Source organism: Triticum urartu, chromosome 2A (assembly GCF_056163025.1).
Source record: "Triticum urartu cultivar PI428250 chromosome 2A, HENAU_Tu73, whole genome shotgun sequence".
NCBI classification, from domain to species: domain Eukaryota; kingdom Viridiplantae; phylum Streptophyta; class Magnoliopsida; order Poales; family Poaceae; genus Triticum; species Triticum urartu.
In genome coordinates, this window is record NC_141874.1 from 705,239,534 (window position 1) to 705,264,644 (window position 25,111).

The window sequence follows — 25,111 nt, forward strand, 5'->3', positions numbered from 1 at the left end:
GTGTAGACTCTACGGGTTTGGGAGACATGCAGACATGACCGAGACGTTCTCCTGTCAATAACCAACAGCGGGATCTGGATACCCATGATGGCTCCCACATGTTCCACGATGATCTCATCGGATGAACCACGATGTCAAGGACTTAATCAATCCTGTATACAATTCTCTTTGTCTATCGGTATGTTACTTGCCCGAGATTCGATCATCGGTATCCAATACCTAGTTCAATCTCGTCACCGGCAAGTCCCTTTACTCGTTCCGTAACACATCATCCCGTGATCAACTCCTTGGTCACATTGCGCATATGATGATGTCCTACCGAGTGGGCCCAGAGATACCTCTCCGCTTACACGGAGTGACAAATCCCAGTCTCGATTCGTGCCAACCCAACAGACACTTTCGGAGATACCTGTAATGCACCTTTATAATCACCCAGTTACGTTGTGACGTTTGATACACCCAAAGCATTCCTACGGTATCCGGGAGTTGCACAATCTCATGGTCTAAGGAAAATGATACTTGACATTAGAAAAGCTTTAGCATACGAACTACACGATCTTTGTGCTAGGCTTAGGATTGGGTCTTGTCCATCACATCATACTCCTTATGATGTGATCCCGTTATCAACGACATCCAATGTCCATGGTTAGGAAACCATCTATTGATCAACGAGCTAGTCAACTAGAGGCTCACTAGAGACATGGTGTTGTCTATGTATCCACACATGTATCTGAGTTTCCTATCAATACAATTATAGCATGGATAATAAACGATTATCATGAACAAGGAAATATAATAATAACCAATTTATTATTGCCTCTAGGGCATATTTCCAACAGATAGTATCCTTGAGATCATTGCGGTAAACTTCTCCAATGCATCCCATGGCGATGTGAGCTGCCATGCTCTTTCCTAGACTCCAAGTTGGTGCATCAAAAGAAAACTCTATGGGCTCAGTGACTGGCATGAACATCCTTCCTGGAACTTGAACTTGAATCATCCAACGCTCTTCTTCAGGTAAAGTGGCGTTGTAAATTCCGGTGAAGCTTGGTACTCCTATGTTCAGGTATCTAGTGACTTCCTTCAAGTGACGTCCAAAGGGTGTATCTTCATCCGGTTGAGTGAACTTGTTCCTTGCATCCGCCATTCTAAAAGAGTAGAAAAGATGAGAAGTCAGAAAGAGAAGAGAGTGAGTAGTGATCTAGGTCTTTAGCTTAGTGGTCGTGTCCTACAGTCAGCGTGTGCTCTGATACCATCTTGTAGCGACCAGACCTCAAACGGTCCAATCTCTGTGCTCAGGTGTCATCCCTGGATCAGTAATGCTGACACCACACAGTACTTGAAGGATTTATAACAGAGTAGCAATCACACAGTTATTACATCGAGTGTCTCAAAAGAGAACTTATTACAATAAATATGGCTTAAGGCCATCTAATAACGATAACAACGGAAAGCTTGGAATATAGGTGAGTCCATCAACTCCAACGGCATCACTGAGTATAGAACCACGACCTAAAAACACCTTAACCATCGTCTGAAAAGTCTGCAACATTAACGTTGCAGCCCGAAACGGGTCAGCGCATGGAATATGCTGGCAAAGTAACACATAGAGAGTAATGGAATGAAATAGGCTATTCTATATGCGTATTTGGCTGGTGGAAAGCTCTATGGTTATAGTTTTGCGTAAAGCCAATTTTTCCCTACTGCAAAGGAGTAAATTTTATTTAACTATCATGGTAGTTGTTAAACATTGAAAATGGTTGACAGCATTCTCAATCCCAATTAAGCATCATCATTAAACAAAACCCAACAAAATTAAATTTTAGAGTAACATGTTGAGATTCACATGATAATCCAGGTACTAGATACTCAAGATGTCCATAACCGGGGACACGGCTAATCATGATTAGTTTATACACTCTGCAGAGGTTTGCGCACTTTTCCCCACAAGACTCGGTCGCCTCCTTTTGGTTTCTCGCACTACATGGTGTTTGAGAAGACGGATGACCGAGACATAGTCTTTCAGAAGCGCTAGCACCTTACGATCGGGTAGACCGTTACACCTACTTTCCCCTACATCTGCTAGTCTACCACTATAAGAGTTCGCACAACTTAATCAACTATGCTAGAGCCCATAATAGCTTGTGGCTGCACACGGGAGTTTCTAGCATGAATAATCTCATGATCCCTTTAAGCCTGGGTGGCAGTCCAAAAGAAAACAGGCAATCGCTGGAATACCCAGGTGCCTTAATCCACCCAGATGTGTGTTTAAGTTGCCACCTTAAATAAACCATTAATTAACAATCTCACATCTGTCATGGATACACTCACCCAATCCACGTCTACTATCATAGCATGGCGTAATAAGCAAACGTAGAAGTAACTCCCAAAGGTTTGATGTAACAGGACAATATGTGCTACCTCATCAACTACTTCCCAAACCCACAATTTAATTAGATCCTAATCATGCAATGTGTGAGGATTGATCTAATGCAATAAAACTGGGTAGAGGGAAAACATGATCAAAATGTTACTTGCCTTGCTGATGATCCGGAAAACCTAGCGATTCGAAGTAGCAAGCGACGCACTCCGGGTACTCTATCGCAAACAAACAAGTATACAATAAGTACTCAACTAATGCACAGGTAAAACTCAAATAAAAGATCTAACCAGAAAGTTCAACTTAAGAACTCCGGTTGGCAAAAAGAATCAAATCGAACGAAGCAACGAAAAACAAACGGCAAAAGAAACAGGCTTCATTTACTATTCTGGATCTAGGGCAAATTTTACAGTGGCAAAAACTTGTTTGAGTTGGTTAAATGGAAAGAGGGTTTCGAGACGAAACTCCAGTCGCTTGAATCGCCTGATTCCGATAAACGAGCGAAAAGTTAGACTAAAACGAAAATCGGATCAGAAATCACGATCAGAAAAATCGCGGATTTAATCCGAGAAAAAGAAAAACGACGAACGTTCGTTAAACCGAACGAACGGACGAACACTCGCTAATTAAATAAACCAGAAAAACCCAATCTATTAAAAAACCAAAACTAAAAAAAAACGAACAAAACCATCGGAAAACCGAACGGTTTTTCGAGAAAAAACGGCAGTGGCGAGACAACCTCCGACGACGGTGATGTTGGCGGCGGCGGCGCTCCGGCGGCAGCGGGGCGGCGGCGGCGGCGCAGCGCGAGGGCGGTGGCGGCGCGGGGCTAGGGCGGCTAGGGTTTGGGAGGGGGGTCCGGCTGGGCCTTCCCGGCTTATAAAGCCGTCCGGGCCTAGTGTCCGGGTTGGACACGGCCCGTTAGGTCTGTTGCGGTTTTTTTAAATAGTTACGCTTAGAAAAAAATAAAAGAAATACTAACCGGACTCCAAAAATCCCAAAATAAATTTTCCCCGGCTTCTAAAATCAAGCCGCACAGGGTGAACATTAATTTGGGGCCTAAATGAAATTTTGAAAAACGCGCATTTTTCCTAAATTCAAATAAAATAGCGAATAAAACCAACATAAAATCTTATTTGATTTTTTTATTAAATTCTCAATATTTTTTATTTTGGGAAAGTCATTTTATTCCCTCTCTCATATTTTTGTAATTGTAATAGAAATAATTAAAGATAAAATAAATAAAATCAAATGATCCTATTTTCAAAATTTGAGACAACTCAAATATGAAAATAACGAAATCCCCAACTCTCTCCGAGGGTCCTTAAGTTGCGTGAAATTTGTAGGATCAACCAAAATGCAATAAATATGATATGCAATGATGATCTAGTGTATAACATTCCAAATTGAAAATTTGGGATGTTACACAACTAATTCTAAAAAATATTCCCTCCGTCCGGAAAAGCTTGTCCCTCAAATAGATGTATCTAGCACTGCATCCATTTGAGGGACAAGCTTGGGACAAGATTTTCTGGACGAAGAGAGTATTTCATTACTTCAAAACACAATGGTTTCACTCATTTCCAAATACTGATTTCAATTACTCATTCAAAGTGATTTCATATTTCACAAAATCGAGGTTTCAATTATTTTCAAAGATCGGTTTCAGTTATTTCGAAAGATCAATTTCAATAGTTTCAAAAACGTCGGTTTTGATTATTTAAAAGACTCATTTAAAATTTTATAATAAATGGTTCATATCATTTTCAAAATACCCATCCAATTTTCAAACCCATTTCATTGTGTTCGAAGATTGATTTTGATCAATTCAAAATATCAATTTTGGTTTCTAAGAAGATCTATTTCATTTTTTTCAAACAACCAACTTCATTATTATTTTAAATCAATAAAAAATGATTCCAACTTTAGTAACACTCTTATTAACACTACCATTTTCACGCGTTTCAAATAACCCATTTCCGTTTTTTTAAATAGGCCGACTAAAAAAATTATTCGAAAAAAGCAATTGCAATTGCGCTAAAACTCAGTCGACTGAGTTTTTATAAAGTCTCAGTTGAATCTCTTTACCGTTAGATTTCTGTGTTGCTTTATGATGTGTGCAGCCCTGTTGACTTGTAAATGAGCCCACGTAGGGGACGAACTGGGTGGGCTGCGTTTTTGTTCTGTTTTTTGTGTGTGTCAGGGCAGGCTTTGGACGGTGGGTTGGAAAATACAATTTTTTACTTTGTTTGTTGGGCTTTATTCTGTCCAGGTCAGCTTCTATTTTCTTATTCTTTCCTACAAGCGAGAACGGACATATATATAGACTGAAGTGCCTTGTGTCGGTATTAGGAGCAGTATGAAGCATTTAGCTTACAACCCCTGTAAATTATTATTATTATTACCTTTTTATTTTTTATTTTATTTTCCATTTTTGGGTTTATACCGGATTGCTAAACTAAGTTTTAGCCAAGTCCCAATCAACTCTTTGACCGTTAGATTTTCCTATGCTTGTCTTTGTATTAAATTGAAATGTTTTAGGTGCGCGACCGACCTGTTTTCTTCCTTGTTTTTTGTTTCTCTCGTGTCGGCCGGGTATGCGCTATGGGCTGACCTTTAGCGGTTATTTTTTCTTGTCTAGTTTTGGGATTTCCCTTTTTGTTTTTTAGGCTGCAATTTTTCAGAGGGGGAAACAAACCGTCTGAAGAGGGAGGAGAATCGGTTGAGAACTATCGGGAGCAACCATTTTGTATGATCATTATATTTTATTTTATTTTTGTAAGTGTGTAATGTTTTTTATTATGTTTCTTGTGATGATGATTTTTATTTTTGCATTTTGTATTTTCAAGTTTTTCTTTTTCTTAAAACTTTTTTGTACCATTTTTTATTAAACAACTTTGGGGGGGGGGGGGGAGGGCAATTGCATGTCCGCCATTAGGCACACAACTGCAAGTGTCGTGCCTGACTATAACTCTGTGCAATTTTGTGTCAGGAGGTCAACTGCATGCCTGCCACCAGGCATGCAATTGCAAGTGTCACCCTCGATTGCAACTCTATTTTTCTGTGTCTGAGGGGTAGTTGCATGTTTGTCACCAGGCATGCAACTGCATGTGTCGTCCTTGACTGCAACTATGTGGTGTTTGTCAGTCGGGGAAGGGAGGCATTTGCATTACTACCACTAGGCACGCAACTACAAGTGTCGCCCCAACTGGAACTACGTGTCATCAACGTGACTGCATTTCTATGGTGTTTTTGTCCGGGGAGGGAGAAATTTCATGTCTGCCACTAGGCACACAACCGCAAGTGTCGCCCTGAATGCAACTGCATGTCTTCAATGCGATTGCAACTTACCGGTGTTTTGTCGACGGTAAGGAAGTTGCATGTCAGGCACTAGGCACGCAACTGCAAGTGTTGCACACGACTGCAACTGCATGTCTTCAACATGGTTGCAACTCAGTGGTGGTTTATAGGAGGAGGGGTAGTTGCATGTCCTCTACTATGCATGTAACTGCAAGTGTCGCCACTGTATGCAACTGCATGTCTTCAACATGATTGCAAGTGTCGCCCTGACTGCAATTGCATGTCTTCAACACGACTACAACTTACCAGTGTTTTGTCGAGGGGAAGGAAGTTGCATGTCAGGCACTAGGCACGCAACTGCAAGTGTCGCCCTCCGACTGCAAACTGCATTTCTTCAATGCGATTAACAACTTATTGGTGTTTTGTCAGGTGAGGGGGCATTTGCATGTCTTCTACTAAGCATGTAACTGTAAGTGTCGCCCCCAACTGCAATTATATGTCTTCAATGCAACTGCAACTCTGTTGTATTTTATCGGGGAGGGGCAGTGGAAGTTGCATGTTTGCCACTAGACATGCAACTACAAGACTCGCCTTCGGTTGCTTCGTATGAGATTTTGTTAAATAAATATTCAACTTCGTGTCCAACCTATTTAAAAAATTGTCTTGTATTATCCAATAAATATAGATATTTCTTGAAAGAAAGAAAGAAGAAACAAGATAGAAGAAAATAAAAGTAAAGGCAGAAGAAAAAAGAAACATAAAAAACAATTCAGTAAGAAAATAGAGAAACAAAAGAAATGAAAGGGAAAAAACTAAAAAATATTCATGTGCCACCTTTTTTTGAGTCTAATTCATTTTTCCAACTAAACCAGAAAAATTGAAACCCGTAGCTAGGGTGTGCGCTGGGCTAGTTACCCACACGTAACTATTATATTTTCATTTTAAATTATTTCTATAGTGTTTTCTCCATTGTTTTTCATCTCTCCATTTTCCACTTGTTGAATAGGCCGAAGTATTTCTCCCAGGGGCCAGCAAGTTAGCCGTGTATTTGTACCTGTAGCAGAATAGAGAAGGGAATTAAATTGGTAAAAAGAAAACAAGTCACATGGGGCAAGCCCAGCCCAAGACGTGGAGACAACGAAGCAGCACCAGCCTCCAGCCCTGTGCGGGGAGCAAACAGCCTAGGGCCGATGTCGCTGACATCAGCGACTACTGAGACGTAGGCCGAATTCAGTTTTTTCACATGACCAATTTCATATTAAAAAAGTTCTGAATATTTTTTATGGTAAACTTTGACAAATATTTTGTATGGTTGCGAATTTCAACACGAAATGGCATATGTGGAAGTTGTGGAAAAATAACAAAATCATTGCTTTAAAAATGCTACTTCCTCCGTTCCGAATTACTTGTCGCAGGTATGGATGTATCTAGATGTATTTTAGTTCTAGATACACCCATTTCTGCGACGAGTAATTTGAAACGGAGGGAGTAGTTTTAAAAACGTTTTGGAGTTCTAATTTTGTTTTTTTCCCACGGCTTGCGCGAATGGCAATTCTGAAATCTGAGTTGGCCATTTTCCAGACTCTGTAGTGCTGACACTGTTTATAACTTTAAAAAGAAAAAACAGGCGACGCAACTGCGGGGGTTCCAGCTCCAAGTCTCCAACCGTCTCATCTGGTTCCGCCATTACAGGCACTCCAAGCGCACCCTGCTTCCGCCATCCCATCGGTGGTCTCCTCGGGCCGTGGCACCGGGCCGGCCTACCCCTCCGGCCTGACGGCGAGCTCCTCCTCCGCGCCCAAGCCCTCCGGCCTCTCGACCGTGTCGCGGCGTCCGCCCTCCCGCTTCCGAGCGCGGTTCTCCGCCGTGAGCATCGCCACCGCTTCGCTGAGATCCCCTCCACGCCCCCTCCGCCTTCCTTCTGCGGCTGCGCCTACGCGCCGACGTGACGCGACCTGCCTCTGCTTATCCGTCTCTGGGCCGGCGGGTGCCTGCTACATGTTCGACCAAATGGTTCAGTGCCCGTTTCTCCTTTCTCTTACTAGTTTTACAACTTCCAGAAAATCGTGATCCTGCGCTACCAAGCCTTATGGCAGTTCCATCTGAACCCGCCACTGCCATCACCGCGAACCGGGACTTTGGAAATTCGACTGGGTTTGATCATTCTGTACCAAGTCTGCTTGCATTTGACCTATTGCCGGGCTAGCTTCATCACTCAAATAAAGGTACCTCATCATTTGACCTGCGACCTTATTAACGACACATTTAATACTGAATTTTTAAGAATGTTAGTTTTCCAAACCATTTTTAAATGAATGCTTAGTCCCCACGGCACGTTTGTTTCTGCCAGCCCTGTTTTCCAAGTGAGAATGCTGCAGCCTTCAGACTGCAGGGGCCATTGAGGGGTTTGCCGCTTCTTTTATCACTGTTCTCAATTTTTTCTAAACATAATGGGTCGCATTGCATTCATGTGGCTTAGGGACAAAGAAACCAAAATGGTTAATTCTGTTATGTGCCTGATTCTAAAGAAAGAATTCATAAATATCTTTATATTCTAGTGTATTTCTGACCATTTGGCGCCCAAATTCAGACCTGATACAACACCAGTTTTCCATATGCTACAGGCTTGCTCTTACGTATTTAAGGAAAAAGCTAATGATTTGTAATCCATTTAATTTGGCTTGGATGATGAGTGATTGTTGATTTGCAGTGTGAATCTTGTGCTGTTCTGTCATACAATTACCTTATCCACTCTAACTCGGTTCCTTTTGGTTTGCAGGGTCATGGTTCATCTTTACTTCGAGATCTAACTCTCCATAGCAATAAATTCTACAAATACGACCAGCTTCAATCTGCTTCGAAATTATGGTACTTATCTATCGTTCTGGGATAATTATCTACTATTTTATTGTGCTGGCCTATTTTCATGAGCATTCCTTTCTATGCCTGAAACCACTTTTCAGTCTTGACATGGGATACCGAGTATTCATGCCCTCCTACACCTTCCTACATGGTGTATGTGAGAGCACTGCATTGCTGGGGGATTTATCCTGATATCAGTAGTAATAACTCAGCACTGCATTGCTGGGGATTTATCCTGATATCAGTAGTAATAACTCAATATGTCAGCTAATTTTGCATGCTGTATTCATCAGATCCTGTTCACATTCCTAATAATTGAGTAGCTTGGGTTTCTCATATAGCATTAATTAACGGTATTGCATCTCAATATAGTGGAACTTTTCAAGCAACTTTTAATCTTGATGTTGTTCTGTTGTTTTTGCATGGAACTTCTTAATAAGCTGTAGGTAATGTGTTGTCGGCCTAATAATACATACACTTTTTGTTATGACCATTGCAACTCATGTCGAACTACTGTTGCTTGGGAAATAAAAATGTTGATAACCTTTTCCGATGCAATCTATCAGCGTGTTGTGTTAGAATTTTCTGCCTTCTACAACTAAGGAGTTAGGACCATGCTGTATTGCTGTGTGCTTATCAGGTCGTATACGTTCAACTACAGCGCCAATTAGTTGGATTCCCATGTTACTAAAAAAAGGAAACTAAATTTAACGTAGACATATTCAAGCGTGTAACTAAAGCAAATAACACTAATTTCTCCATTTAATTTAGTTTTTACAAGTGCAATGACAACTTTTGCTGCCTTCAATTTACTGTTCCTCTGGTATGGCGGGTGTATCACCAGGATCTTAGCAGCCATGCCATCTGATGCTTTAATTGGGAACTTTCAACCGGTGAGGTAACCGAGAATTCCTCCAAAGTCTTACCACTGTTAAGCAGAAAATTTGCAAGTATTCTTTCGAGTTGCCGTCCTTTATAATTTACAATGTTGATTCTGCTAAGTTTATGGCCCAAGCATCTGATGTACAACTGCCACAAACTATCGGTCACATGGCTACTACAGTCGACCTCATCGCCACTGTCATCTTCAGTCTCGGTACGCGATTCGCCATGGGACATACAGCAGTACACTTCCTTCTTTTGAGGCTGTCCCAGAGGAAACGGCGACAATACTTCCAGGTTCTTGGTTTCACGAAGCAAGACGGTGACAGACCGGACGGCATGGCCCTCGCGCAGGCAGCCTTTGAGGCCCAACTGCCTAAGAGGTAGCCCCCGAACAGCATCTGCAAGCAAGCTGCTGTGGTAAGCCATTGATGGTTGCAAGGAAAGGTGGAGATACGCCAGCTTGGTGCGCTGGTTGATGAGTCCTGTGACCGGAGCAACCTCAGTCGATTTCCTTTTGGAGAGGTCTTCACAGATTTCAATCGTCAGCGCCATGACTCCTTTTTAGTTTGCAACATCGAAGGGCGACTCATGGGGAATGCCGCCTTTGTAGTGCAGAGACCGCAAACGTGAGCTGTGCAGCTTGACGAGGCTGGCATGGTGGCAGCAGATCATGGCGAACCTCCACAGACCGCAGGTGAGCGCTCTCCACCAAGATCTCGCTGACGCTTGGGAGCTCCTGCAGTGTCAAGTCGGCAAGGCTGGGCAGCTTGAGAGCAGCAGCTGTAGCATCCCTTTTGGGTCCATGATTTTGACGATGTAGAGCGTCTGCAGAGACGACCACGCCCTGGGGCAGGTTGAGCGTCCAGTTCGCGAGCCTCATGTGGCGGAGCGTGATGCACCGAAGAGATGGTGCCGCGCCTTGACGTTTATATTCCACTGGTGGACGTCGAAGTTCCCCGAGGCCTTCTCCGACGATCATGCGTCCGGGCTCGTGCTAGTACCTGAGCTTGATGTCGATCTTCTCAACGCCGGAGGTCACAGTGGAGACGACCCACTGGTCTAGCAGGCCGGAAGGTGGGTACAAGGCGTCGAGGCGGAAGGTGCAGATGGGCGTCCCGGGGGGCTTGTCGAGGATCGTGACGGTCACCATCTGGCTGAAGCAGACCTGCTTGTCCGAACATCATTCCCGCTTGCCTTTCTTGGGGTCGGCGAGGGCGATGACCGGGACGGCCGCGTAGATGCCGCACTACCGGCAGGACAGCGCGCTGGTGGGCACGGCCTTGTCAGATGGGAGGTGGGAGAGCACGAGCTGGAGCGCCCTATCGGGGAGGGCACTCAGCCGGTCCTCCTGCCTCTTCATCTCTACCCTGTATTTGTTCGTGTATGTGCCCGCAGACGGTGATACGGGAGCCGGCCATCTAACTGTGTCCGCATACATATCAAACTGGATATAAACAAACTGGTCAATGCAAGCATGATGATTTTCATTAAACCCAGACTAAATCATTACATTTTTGGCATATTTCATTAAACAAAAGCAGTCAGACCCTAACCTAATCTAAATCTTGCGGGCACCCGTGCTCCAAGTCCTTGTTGGGCCCCAGGAAGTGAAGGTGTGGTTATCGAGAGGAAGAGTAGGACATGAGACATGGAAAGGCTCACATGAGACACGACAAGAGGCGTCGTCGCCTCCCATGCCCTACTCCTCGGCGGAGTCCACTCCTTTGCCGTCGCTGGTGGAGGTGAGGTCGGCGATGGATGTGGACGGGCCGGCTTTGTGGTCATAGCAAAGGTGCAGCTGCGGCGTTCCTGTTCGCGACCGCCTCCCTATGTGCTCTCAGACATTCAGTTGTACTTGTCCCATGAATCTATGACTGTGTCATATGCAAGCATCCGCAATGCAGCCGTGCGCTTCTGGTAACCAGAGAATCCAATCCTTCCTACGTCATCCTTTTTTAGGATGAAGTAGTCATCATAGGACTAGACTTCATTGTAAAGGCGATCAAAGACAATTTGTCGCATCCAAAAGCGTCAGTGAAAATTGCCGTGAAATATGGCATTGGGGGCAAAGTACTCGTCCATCAGCGTCAAATGCCTTGTGCCCTGTTGCGATTCAGTACTCGATGATCCTTGATTGATCCCTTGAAATTGAGGACATGCTCTTTTGCACTCTCCGCGTCTCCAAGGACTGCCTGCATCATTGTTGCTTCATCGGCATAATCCTCCTCGTCGGATGAGTTGCCGGACGAATCAACATAGTGCTCGTATATGTACTCCATGTCTGAATCCATTGCTTCAAAGAAAGGAACCAAAAGTTTAGCACGGGCATTTCACCAAACACTTGTCGGGCGTGGTGACACCCGTTGGGGCGGATGGTATGGTACCTGCGCAGCGTATGAACGAGAGGGGTGGACCAACAGCGAAGGACAAGTGGCATGGCAACCCGGTATAGCGGTGGAGGTTGCGGAGGTCCCGGAGGGTTTGGTGGGCGGCCGGGATGGTTAGCGGCGACGTCAGTGAGGGACGAAGTAGATGCAGTGAAAGAGGGAAGAATGAACACGCAGGATAGGGGCGGGGTTTTGGATGGACCAGACCATAAAGGCCCCATAGTTTGTTTACGATTTGCTGGAAACCGGATGTCCGGACCGGTCCGCGGACCGGCGTTGGACGACCAAACGCATCCAGACCGCTCGGTTTGGACGGATGCAGGGCATCTCCAACGCACGATCCCAAACGGACGCCTATTTTGTTCGGATTTCGTCCGTTTGGGGATAGCAACGGAGCGACGTCCGCTCGTTTTTTGTGGTGCGTTGGCCGTGCGCCTAACGCGCGGCCGCATCTGGTCCGCGAGGTGCTCGTATGCACACATTTTTTATTTCATCAATGGCATTTTGAAATGTGATAGTACATTCACCAATTCTCAACTAGAATAGCAAGACCAAAGTTAACAAGAACCACAAGTAGCCATTTTAATAGAAATCCAACTTCCATAACTGCTTTCACAAGTTGGATTAATATCTTCTCGATGCTTTCATTGTTGATATGTGGATTCTCGATCCTGTATAATTCTTTTTTCTTCGATTCTAAAGTAGACGTTGCTTCGCATCTAATCTCATCTCTAGCCTCTATTCTAGCAAGGAGTGCACAAGCATCTATCAAATTTCGCCCAATCAGTAGATCGCTGTATTCTTCTTCCCAATACCAAAATTTGCATTCATCCTACACACAAATTAGCTATTGAAATTACGCTGAATCCAGAAGCACAACCGACATATACCTTATCTTTTTTACACTTGATGAACACCCATCCTGGATGTATCGGCGTGGTAGAAACGTGACGAACGACTTGCCGCGAGCAGTCGTCGTATTTTATGAGCGGCAACGGTGAGCCAACTAGCCGTTGGGCCAGCGCAGAGCCCAGACGACGGCTGGGCGTATTTTTGTCGGTGCCGTTCCGGCGGGGTAGATCTGAGCGGCTAGAGGCAGAGTCAATGCCTGCATGCGGTGCAGAGGTATTGCCGGGGCTGTGTGATCCGGTGCCTGGCCAATTCATGGCTAGGCATAGCCACCGGCGGCCGGATGCTGTCGGATGCACACAAATCAGGCGGCCAGATATGCTCAAATCCGGCGGCCCGGCTGGACAACGACGCGGCTGAGACAAAGGCCTGGGGGGTAGGGGGCGGGCGCGGGAGGAGGGGGGCGCTGGGCTGGACAGGGAGGTGGCCGAGAAAATGGCGGTGGCGACGATGGCGGGGTAGTGTTCGGGGGGTTTTGGGGCGGCTGGGGGAGAATAAGGGGCCCCTGTGTCCCCGACGGGCGGGCTAGGGAAGGACACGGGCACGCGTCGCGCCTGTCCACGCTTGTCCATTTCGACGCAAACGGCCCAAAGTTAGGCCAGGAATGGGTCGATAGCGGACGAAAAACAGATGTTTGTCCGTTTGCTCCCACGTGTTGAGCCGTGTTTTGTGTCTGTTTACCTCCAAACTAACGTGGCCAGACCATTTGGGGTCGTGCCTTTAGTTGCCCTTATGCACCAACCCTTTTTGAAAATGTCACATATATACGTTCGCGTAGTCGTTGCACATATGGCGACGAGCGCAGTGGAGCGAGTAACCAGTTGCTGTGAGGTTTTCAGATCCTTTGACTAAGTGTCAACCTTCTTGCCCCTACCGTCACTCAACCGCTGGATGTGCTAATCGGCACAGTTAAAACAGATCGAGAAAGGACGTGGTATGCACCAAAGTTTTTTGGAAAGGTCGCATATATACAGCGTAGTCGTTGCCACAGATGGCGACTAGCGCACTGGAGTGAGTCAGCTGTTGCTGTGAGATTTTCTGATCCTTGACTAAGTGTCAACGCTTTTGCCCCTGCTGTCACGCATGTATATATGCATGTAACTCTCAACTGGACTAAGTGTTGACTGGAGTGAGCAAGCTGTTGACTGAGAATCTGTATGTGTATATATTATGTGCTCGTCACTCCACTACCATCCATCGTCTCCAAAACTTGTCTGCTGAACCTCAATCAATCATGTTGCGCCGCACACCACCGATGCAGCTGGCAGTGGCTCTGCTCTGCCTCCTGAGCATCTCCGGCGAGCTTTTGATGCCCCTGTGTGAGGGGTGTGTGGAGGCCGATAAGAAAGCGCTTCTGGACATCCAGAGCCAGCTCTCCACGCTGCCGCACATCGACTGGGAGTACTGGTGGGACTGGGACTCGAGTGACGGGCATTGCTGCCAGTGGCTGGGGGTGAGCTGCAACTCCCGCTCCGCCCGTGTGACGGACCTCGATCTTAATGCATATGTTCCTTCTCCGTGGCTCCTCAACGCTACTATGTTCCTCCCGTTCCAAGAGCTGCAGACCCTGTCCCTGGTTCTAAATATAAAGGGTTGCATAGCTGGTGCAGGTATTCTCTATTCAGATGCATCTAGCTGTAGTATTTATAACTAGTCTCTAGCTTTTTCTCAAGCTCCTTTGAGATACCAGTTTTTTCTTTTGGCAAGTTACATCCAAATTATGTTGTCAATTTCTTTCGCGGACCAACTATGTTGCCATGGCTATCCTATAGTTTCTTTAGTTCTACCGCCGACTATTTTGTCTTGCCATCTCTTCTGTTGCTTCAGCACTTCAGATTATGCCTATTCATCGTTCGCTAAACCGAATTGTTACTCCTTTTGCAGGTTTCGATGTGTGGTCAAAATTACGAAAATTAAGAAGCCTTGATCTATCTGGAAATATCTTAAGTGCCGATAGCATCCAATCCTTGGTTGCAGTTTCATCACTGCGGCGCCTGTCCATCAGTTCAAATGACTTGACCTCCCCCGTGGCGATCCAACGTGAGCTTCGTAGTTCTCCACTCTTGATTCCTGAAGACTTCTTTCCAACCCTACTTGTCTTTTTTTTTTTGTGTGTGTGTCAACAGCATCTTGGAGAGCAACATTTTACATGCTTTAACTTGCTTTTCTTGTACAGATTTGAGTACAATGAAGCTGGATACTCTTGATCTAAGCGATAATGCATTCAACGGCACCTTACCGACAGGTGACTAATTATTTTTCATACTATTAATTGTATACAGTACCGGGGTGGTCTCGTGGTGAGCTAAAGCACAAGCATGATTTTGGGCTACATATAGATCCTTCTGTTTCTAAATAAAAAACGATTCTTGAAGTTAGAACTCCACTTACTACTTTTTTAACAACTCCTACTTGTATGAACATGTCTACTCCCTCCGTATAAAAATATAAAATGTTTTGGATATTTCAACATGTACTACATACTGACTGAAATGAGCAAACAAACACACTGTCTATATACATTTGATTCAGAAAAAAGTTAGAACATCTTATATTTATGAACGAAGGGAGTACTATTTTCTTTTCTTTCAACAATTGTAAAAATATAATTAAAGCATGTTCACTACTTCACTTACAGGTATTTGCAACATGGAAAATCTTGAAGAATTACATCTTGATAACAGTACGTTGTTTGGAGAGCTTCCATCGTGCATAGGGAATCTTACTTCTATCAGAATCCTGGATTTGTCAGACAATACCTTATCTGGGGAGCTTCCATCGTGCATAGGGAATCTTACTTCTCTCAGAATCCTGGATTTGTCAGATAATACCTTATCTGGGGAGCTTCCATCGTGCATAGGGAATCTTACTTCTCTCAGAATTCTTGATCTGTCAAATAATCTATTTACAATAAAGTTTCCCTCTCTTAGCTTGGCCCATTTGACTTCATTGGTAAAACTTTCCCTCGCCAATAACAATCTTGAAGGAGTTCTCTTCCTGGGTTCCTTGTCAAACAGTAGCCAATTGGTACATCTGGATCTTTCAAGCAGTGGTAACCATTTTCAAGTCGAAACTGTGACTCCAACAATGAGCCTGTCAGCTCAGCTCCAGGTTATGGTACTGCAAAACTGTAACCTTAGTGGCAATTCTGCCGTTATATTAAGTTTCTTATTGCACCAACATGCACTAGAAGCTGTTGATATGTCTAATAATAACCTAAGTGGTTGCTTCCCTTCATGGTTGATAGAGAAAAATGTGAACCTGCAATCTTTAAATCTGCAAGGCAACTCCTTTAGTGGAATTCTTCTCCTTCCATCCAAAGTACACGACGCTCTGATCTGGCTGGATGCATCTCATAATAGACTAAGCAAATTACCTACGGGCATCAACATCACATTCCCAAATCTGTACTTTGTAAACCTGTCGAGGAATTCCTTCCAGGGCATCTTTCCTTCTGTGCTTCACCATATGGATAGACTAACATTTTTAGACTTGTCTAGCAACAATTTCTTGGATAACATAGCGTCCGCCTTCAATGGAAGCAAGTCCAATATCCGTTCTTTGTTCCTGTCTGACAACAATTTCTTTGGTTCATTCCCTCAAGGCATACTATTAGCTTCCACTTCCACCTATCATCTACTACTCAACGATAACCAAATCACCGGGGAAATCCCTGATAATATATGTCTTGGTCAGAACCTTACTTTGCTTGATGTCAGCAGTAACAAGTTGACTGGCTCTCTCCCTACTTGCATAGATGCACTCGAAAATATTGCCATCTTGAATCTAAGAGGCAATTCATTGGGTGGATCGATTCCACTGGAATTATGCCACCTTAAAAAGCTTGTGTTCCTCGATATGTCAAAAAACAACCTTTCCGGTCCAGTGCAATGCTTGCCCAGTTTGCAGTATCTTCACCTGAGTGAAAATCGACTAAATGGAACGTTTCCTTTCCTGTTGTCCTCTGGAACTGATACATACACAATGGATCTACGGCAGAACCAATTCAGTGGAATCCTTCCAGACTTGATGCACAAGTCCTTTCCAAAGCTAAAAGTATTGTTGCTCAAAGGAAATATGTTTGAAGGACTGATTCCAAATGATATATGTCACTTAAAGTATTTGCGTCTACTAGATTTGTCTCATAATAAGCTCTCTGGACAGGTACCTTCATGCCTGAGCAATATGGGGGTAGATGGCGATTTGTATAGCTTCCTATACAATGACTCAGATACTTCAGTCTACATGAATGATACCTATGGCTTTGATGATTTTGGGGGCGTAGTAGGTAGTTCCCCCGTGCCTGCATTTTTCATAGGACCAGACCAAGAAGAATTCATGACTAAGAGCAGGCAAGACAAATACAAGGGAAGCATCCTCAGTTACATGTCTGGACTTGACTTCTCTTCAAACCAGTTGGAAGGATACATTCCTAAAAGTATAGGTGACATGAAATGGTTACGGGCACTGAATTTTTCCAACAACTGCTTTCATGGACCAATACCAGCTTCCTTGTCACATTTAAGTAATCTCGAGAGCTTGGATCTGTCGCACAACAACTTGACAGGTCAAATACCGCAAGAGTTGGTAGAACTACATTCTCTGGAGGTATTCACTGTGGCGTACAATAACTTGTCCGGTCCTACATTGGGTAGAAACGGCCAATTCATCACATTTGATGAGAGCAGCTATGCAGGCAATCCATATCTCTGCGGACCACCACTGCTGAAGAGTTGCTTTGATGCACCGTCGATTCCTCAGCCTGAAGAACATGAAGATGATAGTAAATTTGCCAATCTGGCACTATTCAGTTTTTCAGTGTTGTGCTACCTGATTGGTTTCTGGACCTCCTTGGTTGTGCTTTATTTCAAGAGAAGCTGGCGATGGTCATGGTTTTCAGCAGTGGACAGGCTTGGTGACATTCTGATGGTTAGGTCAGCTTTATGCATGAGAAGGCTTAACCGCACCGACTGACCCGTCCGGAGTGTCGCAGAATTCATCCTTTAGTAACTATTAAGTGACATTAATAATATGTGTAATACGGCTTTAGATTTCTGATGCTACTTGTGTTTGTTTGCTAATATCTGGGTACACAAAATGTAGTGAAGTAACGACTGCTTCTACAAAAGGACAGGCAAGCATTCAACCATTAAAATCTGTGTTCTCTATTTCTTTCCTGGTCTTTTTTTTAAGCATCAGTATAGACACAAGCGCTCATATACACGCGCATACACTCATCCCTATGAACGCACACACGCACACCCTATCCCTATGAGCACCTCCGAGAGCCTGAGCCGGCATATCATCTTGAGTCACCGTAGGCGCCTCGTCGTCGAGGGAAACGTCTCCTCCCACTGAAATTTGTGTTCTCTATTTCTTTCCTGGTCTTTTTTTTAAGCATCAGTACAGACACAAGCGCTCATATACACGCGAATACACTCATCCCTATGAACGCACACACGCACACCCTATCCCTATGAGCACCTCCGAGAGCCTGAGCCGGCATATCATCTTGAGTCACCGTAGGCGCCTCGTCGTCGAGGGAAACGTCTCCTCCCACTGAAATTTGTGTTCTCTATTTCTTTCCTGGTCTTTTTTTTAAGCATCAGTACAGACATAAGCGCTCATATACACGCGAATACACTCATCCCTATGAACGCACACACGCACACCCTATCCCACCGTAGGCGCCTCGTCGTCGACGGGAACGTCTCCTCCCACTGAAAGCGCATCGTCGGAAATCCTGAAATAAATCCAGGAATAATGCGAGCACCAGGATTTGAACCCTGGTGGGTTGGGGATACCACTGTCCACCTAACCATCTCAACCACAGGTTGGTTCGCATTTCTTTCCTGGTCTTTGTCGTGATAATCTGAAATATGAATCACATCCATTTATGTTTGACGCGGTATTACTTAATAGCATATCTATCTGGAGGTGGCATATGTAATGCAAAAACACCAACAAGATGCAAACATGCAAACCTTCCTAAAATTCACGATCAATAGTTAACCTTTCTGGTTTAGCTATCAATTATGAAATGCATGATTAAACTCAGCTGCATATGCATAAATATTGAGATTGGAAACCATCCTAAAGAAAGAAATAATAGAAGGTAGGGAAATTAAAGTATTTTTTCCTGAGTCCTCAACTAATTGTCTGTAGGCACTTAGATATAATACATCCTCCGGGTGCAATCTTCTCCCTGAATAATAGAGCATGTATAGACTGTTAGAAATAAGCACATGCAGAAGAAAAATACATCTGGGAAATGATTCTTGCTTGGTAAATACTACTCCCTTTTGTAAAGAAGTGTAAGACGTTTTAGGCACTAATTTAGTAACCTAAAACGTCTTACTCCCTCCTTCCATTTATATAGGGCCTAATGCGTTTTTCAAGACTACCTTTGACTATTGATAAAATTAATACTACATGACATGCATAATGTGAAAATTATATAATTGAAAGCTCCTTTCACATACGAATTTGATGATGTGCTTTGTGTAAGTTGCATGTCATATATTATTACTTTAACATTTGGTCAAAGTTAGCCTTAAAAAACGCATTAGGCCCTATATAGATGGAAGGAGGGAGTATGTATATTTATAGAGGTAGTATCAGATATGAGCACGAAGTATAGGCTAAAAGATTCAGCAACTTGCATCTACAGGCTAACTCTTTATTTAACTCATTTGGCTTAGGTCAAAATGATCGTCCACATACAGTGTTCTCAGGCAATAACAATGGCAATGTGAATTCTATCCATTCACAACAATATCATACTACTGATTAATCATGATTCGTGCTTATACCGATGTCGTGATATCAACAGTAGCGTTAGAGAAAGGATTCCATAGAGGTGATGAACTACACAAGAACACATGCTGCCTTGATGTTGCTTCCCATCGACATAGAGCCACCCAAGCATGATCTCAAGAAACACTAGTAGAAAAAGGGTCAAATGTGAAGCACATTAGTGCCGGTTTGGTTTTGAGGCTAGCCGGCCGCTCAAGGTTCACCACGAACCGGTACTAAAGTGAGTGGTGGCAGGATGTTGTCAGTCCAGGGCCCCTCCAGCACATTTAGTACCGGGTCGTATCACGAACCGGTACTAAAGGTCGTCCTACATACACCCTTCGTCCACCCGAGCTCGCTCTGTTCTTCCCCTTTCCCCTCTCCTCTCTGTTCTTCCCCTCTTCCTTTCAAGCTCATCACACATTTTATCCAAAATTTGTCAAGATTTGAAGGCCCCCATCCATTCAAATGATCACAAAGGTTAGCAACTTTGTCCTTTCATCTCTCATTGCTAGATTAGCTCTTGCAATGCTTTATATAGTGATTGATTTGTGAGTTTAGTAATTTGGGAGGAATTATATATATGTGCTAGTATTTGATTTATATGCAATTTGAGGTCAAAAATAACACTTAGTTTGCATATGTAGGTGTGGTTTACTTAGTGCCTTCTAAATCTCCATCGTAACCACCGTCGATCGCCCGCACCGTCCCGTCGCCGGCACCACCTTGTGGTGAGCCTCTTGTTCATGAATGTTTTATATAAAAAATTGATATTTGTGTGATTTGGATATATAGTTACTCGTATAATTATCTTACCCGTACATTGTTTGTTATACATAGTGCCATGGTTTTGATATCCGTCCCCGTCGGCCCTTGTCCGGGTTATGATTCGAATGTGGTATATTCTCTTTTAAAACTATTTGTTGCATTTCGTGTTTTTGACAAATTATGCCTATCAAGCTGACATAGATATTTGTATGTAGGAGGTATGTGAACCGGAAATTCCAACCGACCCTATTGTCGAGAGGTTAAATTTAGCTGAAAGAGAAAACAAGGATTTGAAAGAAAAATTGAAAAGAATTGAGGGGGAGAAGATGGAATTGGAGTTGCATGTTGCCGATGTCGTCGATGATCACAAGATTAAGATGGAGAAAATGCGCTTGAAGATTAGAAAGATTAGAAAATATGCCATTCATAGTGAGGCTTGGTAACATTATGCTGTTGGATCAATTGTTACCTTAGTTGCGATCTTGATCGCATTTGTTGTTGCATTTAAATTCTTTAGTTAGAGAGTTATTTGTTTGTTGCATTTAAGTGCTGTATGAACTTTATGTATGAACTTGTATTAATTTGGTCTTTTCGGTGCGAACCTGACAAGAAAAAGTTGGGCACCACACTGGAATTGCTGCAATGGAAGGCAGAGAATGGTGTATCTGACAAGGGATTTGGAAAGTTGCTGGTAATGATAAAGAATATGCTTCCAAAGGACAATGAATTGCCCGAGAGTACGTACGAAGCAAAGAAGGCTGTCTGCCCTCTAGGGTTAGAGGTGCAGAAGATACATGCATGCCCTAATGACTGCATCCTCTACCGTGGTGAGTACGATGATTTGAACGCTTGCCCGGTATGCGGTGCATTGCACTATAAGATTAGGCGCGATGACCCTGGTGATGTTGAGGGCGAGCGCCCCAGGAAGAAGATTCCTGCCAAGGTGATGTGGTATGCTCCTCTAATACCACGGTTGAAACGTTTGTTCCAAAACAAAGAGCATGCCAAGGCGATGCGATGGCACAGAGAAGACCGTAAGAAAGACGGAAAGTTGAGAGTACCCGCTGACGGGTCGCAGTGGAGAAAAATCGAGAGAAATTACGGGAAGGAGTTTGCAGATGACGCAAGGAACGTATGGTTTGGTCTAAGCGCAGATGTCATTAATCCTTTTGGGGAGCAGAGCAGCAACCATAGCACCTGGCCTGTGACTCTATGTTTGTATAACCTTCCTCCTTGGTTGTGCATGAAGCGGAAGTTCATTATGATGCCAGTGCTCATCCAAGGCCCTAAGCAACCCGGCAACGACATTGATGTGTACCTAAGGCCATTAGTTGAAGAACTCTTACAGCTGTGGAATGGAACAGGTGTACGTGCGTGGGATGAACACATGGGGGAAGAATTTGACCTAAAGGCCTTGCTGTTCGTGACCATCAATGATTGGCCTGCTCTCGGTAACCTTTCAGGACAGACAAACAAGGGATACCGCGCATGCACGCACTGTTTGGATGATACCGACAGTATATATTTGGACAATTGTAGGAAGAATGTGTACCTGGGACATCGTCGATTTCTTCCGAGCAGGCATCCCGTAAGAAAGAAAGGCAATCATTTCAAAGGTGAGGCGGATCACCGGACGAAGCCTCGCCACCGTACTGGTGCTGATGTACATGACATGGTCAAGGATTTGAAGGTAGTCTTTGGAAAGGGTCCTGGCGGACAACCTGTTCCGAATGACGCTGACGGATGCGCACCCATGTGGAAGAAGAAATCTATATTTTGGGACCTGCCCTATTGGAAAGACCTAGAAGTCCGCTCTGCAATTGACGTGATGCATGTGACAAAGAATCTTTGCGTGACCCTGCTTGGCTTCTTGGGCGTGTATGGGAGGACAAAAGATACACCTGAGGCATGAGAGGACCAGCAACGTATGCATGGAAATGACGGCATACATCAGGGTCATGCCAGTTACACTCTTACCAAAGAAGAGAAGGAAATCTTCTTTGAATGCCTGCTCAGTATTAAGGTACCGTCTGGCTTCTCGTCGAATATAAAGGGAATAATACACATGGCAGAGAAAAAGTTCCAGAATCTAAAGTCTCATGACTGCCACGTGATTATGACGCAATTGCTTCCGGTTGCATTGAGGGGGCTTCTACCGGATAACGTTCGATTAGCCATTGTGAAGCTATGTGCATTCCTCAATGCAATCTCTCAGAAGGTAATCGATCCAGAAATCATACCAAGGTTAGAGAATGATTTGGTGCAATGTCTTGTTAGTTTCGAGTTGGTGTTCCCACCATCCTTCTTCAACATCATGACGCACGTCCTAGTTCACCTATGCGAAGAGATTAACGTTTTGGGTCCTGTATTTCTACACAATATGTTCCCCTTTGAGAGGTTCATGGGAGTCTTAAATAAATATGTTCATAACCGTGCTAGGCCAAAAGGGAGCATCTCCAAGGGCCATGAAAATGAGGAGGTCATTGAGTTTTGTATTGACTTTATTCCTGACCTTAAGCCGATTGGAGTTCCTGAATCGCGGCATAAGGGCAGACTGGATGGAAAAGGCACGCTAGGAGGGAATCAAAAAATATGTATGGACGGATATTCTCTCACTGAAGCACACTACACAGTTCTACAGAATTCCGCCTTGGTGGCTCCGTATATGGACGAACACAAGAATTTTCTACGCTCCAAACACCCGAAGCGGTCTGATGACTGGATTACACGTGAACAAACCAGGGGTTTCGCCGGCTAGTTGCAGACATGTACCATGCATGACGCCTCTATTGAAGATGACCTGTACTCGCTATCCCAGTTACCATCTTAGAATATAATAACTTTCAAAGGGTACGAGATAAATGGTAATACATTTTACACGACCGCCCAAGATAAGAAGAGCACCAACCAAAACAGTGGTGTCCGCTTTGATGCAACAACCAAGACAAGAAAGGAAACATATTATGGTTACATAGAGGATATATGGGAACTTGACTATGAACGTGGTTTGAAGGTCACTTTATTTCGATGCAAATGAGTCAATATGACACGAGGCGGGGTAACGGAAGACCCGCAGTATGGAATGACAACAACGGATCTCAATAATCTTGCGTATGCAGACGAACCATTCGTCCTAGCTAATGATGTGGCACAGGGTTTCTATGTGAAGGATATGTCTACCAAGCCGAGAAAAAGAAAAGATAAGGAAGCGAATGCATCATACGATGAGCTAAAGCGCCACATAGTTCTTTCTGGGAAGAGAAACATCATGGGAGTGGATGACAAGACAAACATGTCAGAAGATTATGAAAAGTTTGATGAAATTGCTCCATTCACAGTGAATATTGACCCGAGCATCCAGTTAAATGATGAAGATTTTCCATGGCTACGGCGCAAAGGGACACACGCGAAGAAAAAGTTTCACACCCAAAGATCTGGGATGTGATCTGCTCACTATCATCACTTTCTTCTGTGTTTCACACCCAGGAGGGAATCTCTGTAATAGTTAGGGTAGTTATGTGTTTTGGCATTTGAAACACGAAGAAATTTTATGTGGAAACAAATTCTTTCACGCATTTACTGATTTGTTCAGCTAAATGACCCTGAAATTGAAAAGCATTTCAAATGAACTCAGAAAAGGTTGAAAGTTGTCATGGTATCATAATTTCACCCACATAGCATGTGCAAAAAAGTAGAGAGGGTTACCGCAAAAACTAGATGCACTTCGTGTACAAAATGGACAATCTCTTTCGAAGTATCAGGGTTTCGAACGAAAACTCATCCGTTACAAAGGTATTTCATTTTTTAAATAACCTAAGCATTACCAAATTGAATATAACGATAAAACACACTAATATTAAACATAAGAAAAAAGAATCACTGAAAAATCTATTTTCAAAGTTAAGTTATTCACAAACTAGTAATTCACACAAAATTCAAATAATTCAAAATTTAAACTATTCAAATTTGAAAACTAACGGCACTAACAGAAAGTTTGTAATTTTTTGTACCTAAAGCAAAAATATTCACAAAGAAACTCACAGTACAGCAAAAACAACTAAAAATAAATAAAACAAAATAAATAAAGCAGAAAAAAACTAAATGAAAAAGCCCACCTACTGGGCCGCAGCGGCCTGCATACGACTAGAAACCCAAATTCTAGTTGGGCCAGGATGCAGGCCCGCTAGCCCAGTACTAGTAGGCCCAACAGGGCATCACAGCAGAGGTAGGCCTAGAAGGCCTGCTTTAGAGAAGAGCTCGAGACAGCAGCGGCGGCGGGGCTTATAAGCAGGTGCGAGTGCCCCTCGGCTAGCGAGGTGGGAGTAAACTTCTGCGCCCCTCACCTGGCAGCGCACACCCTTTAGTACCGGGTCATGGCTCCAACCGGTACTAAAGGGGGACCTTTAGTACCGGTTGGCGCCACGACCCGGTACTAAAGGGGGTGCGGTTCCCGCCGCTTCGCCTGACCAAAACAGACCTTTAGTACTGGTTGGTGGCTCCAACCGGTACTAAAGGTGCCTTCTATATAAGCAGCACTTGAAAAAAAAATTCATTATCCCTCTGTTTCCCCATCAAAGCACCGCTTGCCGCGATCGATCGACGCCGTCGCCGCCCCCGTCCCGCCCGTCCCCGTCGCCGCCCCCGCCACGCGCCGTTGCCGTCGCCGCCCTCGTCTCCGTCGCCGCCCCCGGCCTGACCCCGCGTCGCCGCCCCCGTCACGTCGCCGCCCCCCGTCGCCGCCCCCGGACGTCCCCTCGTGGTCGCCGTTGCCTCCTCGTCGTCGTCGCCCCGCTATGAGCTCTCTCCCCTCTATCCCCTCTCCCTC

At 44.3% G+C, this 25,111-nt stretch overlaps 1 protein-coding gene, 1 long non-coding RNA gene and 2 pseudogenes across 8 annotated transcripts; 3 read left to right on the forward strand and 1 right to left on the reverse strand.

Moving 5' to 3' along the window:
- Positions 1 to 7,307: 7,307 nt before the first annotated feature.
- On the forward strand, positions 7,308 to 17,895 carry LOC125539897 (receptor-like protein 1). 7 transcript variants are annotated; one of them, XM_087545025.1, is made up of 6 exons: positions 7,858 to 7,905; positions 8,460 to 8,548; positions 9,387 to 9,440; positions 14,608 to 14,763; positions 14,900 to 14,968; positions 15,362 to 17,895. In XM_087545025.1, the coding sequence occupies exons 5-6, from the start codon at positions 14,911 to 14,913 to the stop codon at positions 17,695 to 17,697; spliced, it is 2,394 nt and encodes a 797-aa protein (XP_087401151.1). In that variant the 5' UTR covers positions 7,858 to 7,905; positions 8,460 to 8,548; positions 9,387 to 9,440; positions 14,608 to 14,763; positions 14,900 to 14,910; the 3' UTR covers positions 17,698 to 17,895. The 7 variants fall into 7 exon arrangements, with proteins under 7 accessions (XP_087401152.1, XP_087401151.1, XP_087401153.1 ...); XM_087545027.1 differs by having other exon boundaries at positions 9,387 to 9,435; XM_087545026.1 differs by lacking the exon at positions 9,387 to 9,440 and having other exon boundaries at positions 7,308 to 7,905.
- Positions 9,380 to 10,865, reverse strand: LOC147986966 (uncharacterized; annotated as a pseudogene).
- A 1,378-nt stretch (positions 17,896 to 19,273) lies between the features above and the next one.
- LOC147986967 (uncharacterized) lies at positions 19,274 to 20,907 on the forward strand. Its single transcript, XR_015615255.1, has 3 exons — positions 19,274 to 19,998; positions 20,166 to 20,249; positions 20,359 to 20,907. It is a non-coding gene; the product is annotated as an uncharacterized LOC147986967 (long non-coding RNA).
- Positions 20,908 to 21,232: 325 nt separating this feature from the next.
- On the forward strand, positions 21,233 to 23,181 carry LOC147986968 (uncharacterized; annotated as a pseudogene).
- The last annotated feature ends 1,930 nt before the right edge of the window (positions 23,182 to 25,111 follow it).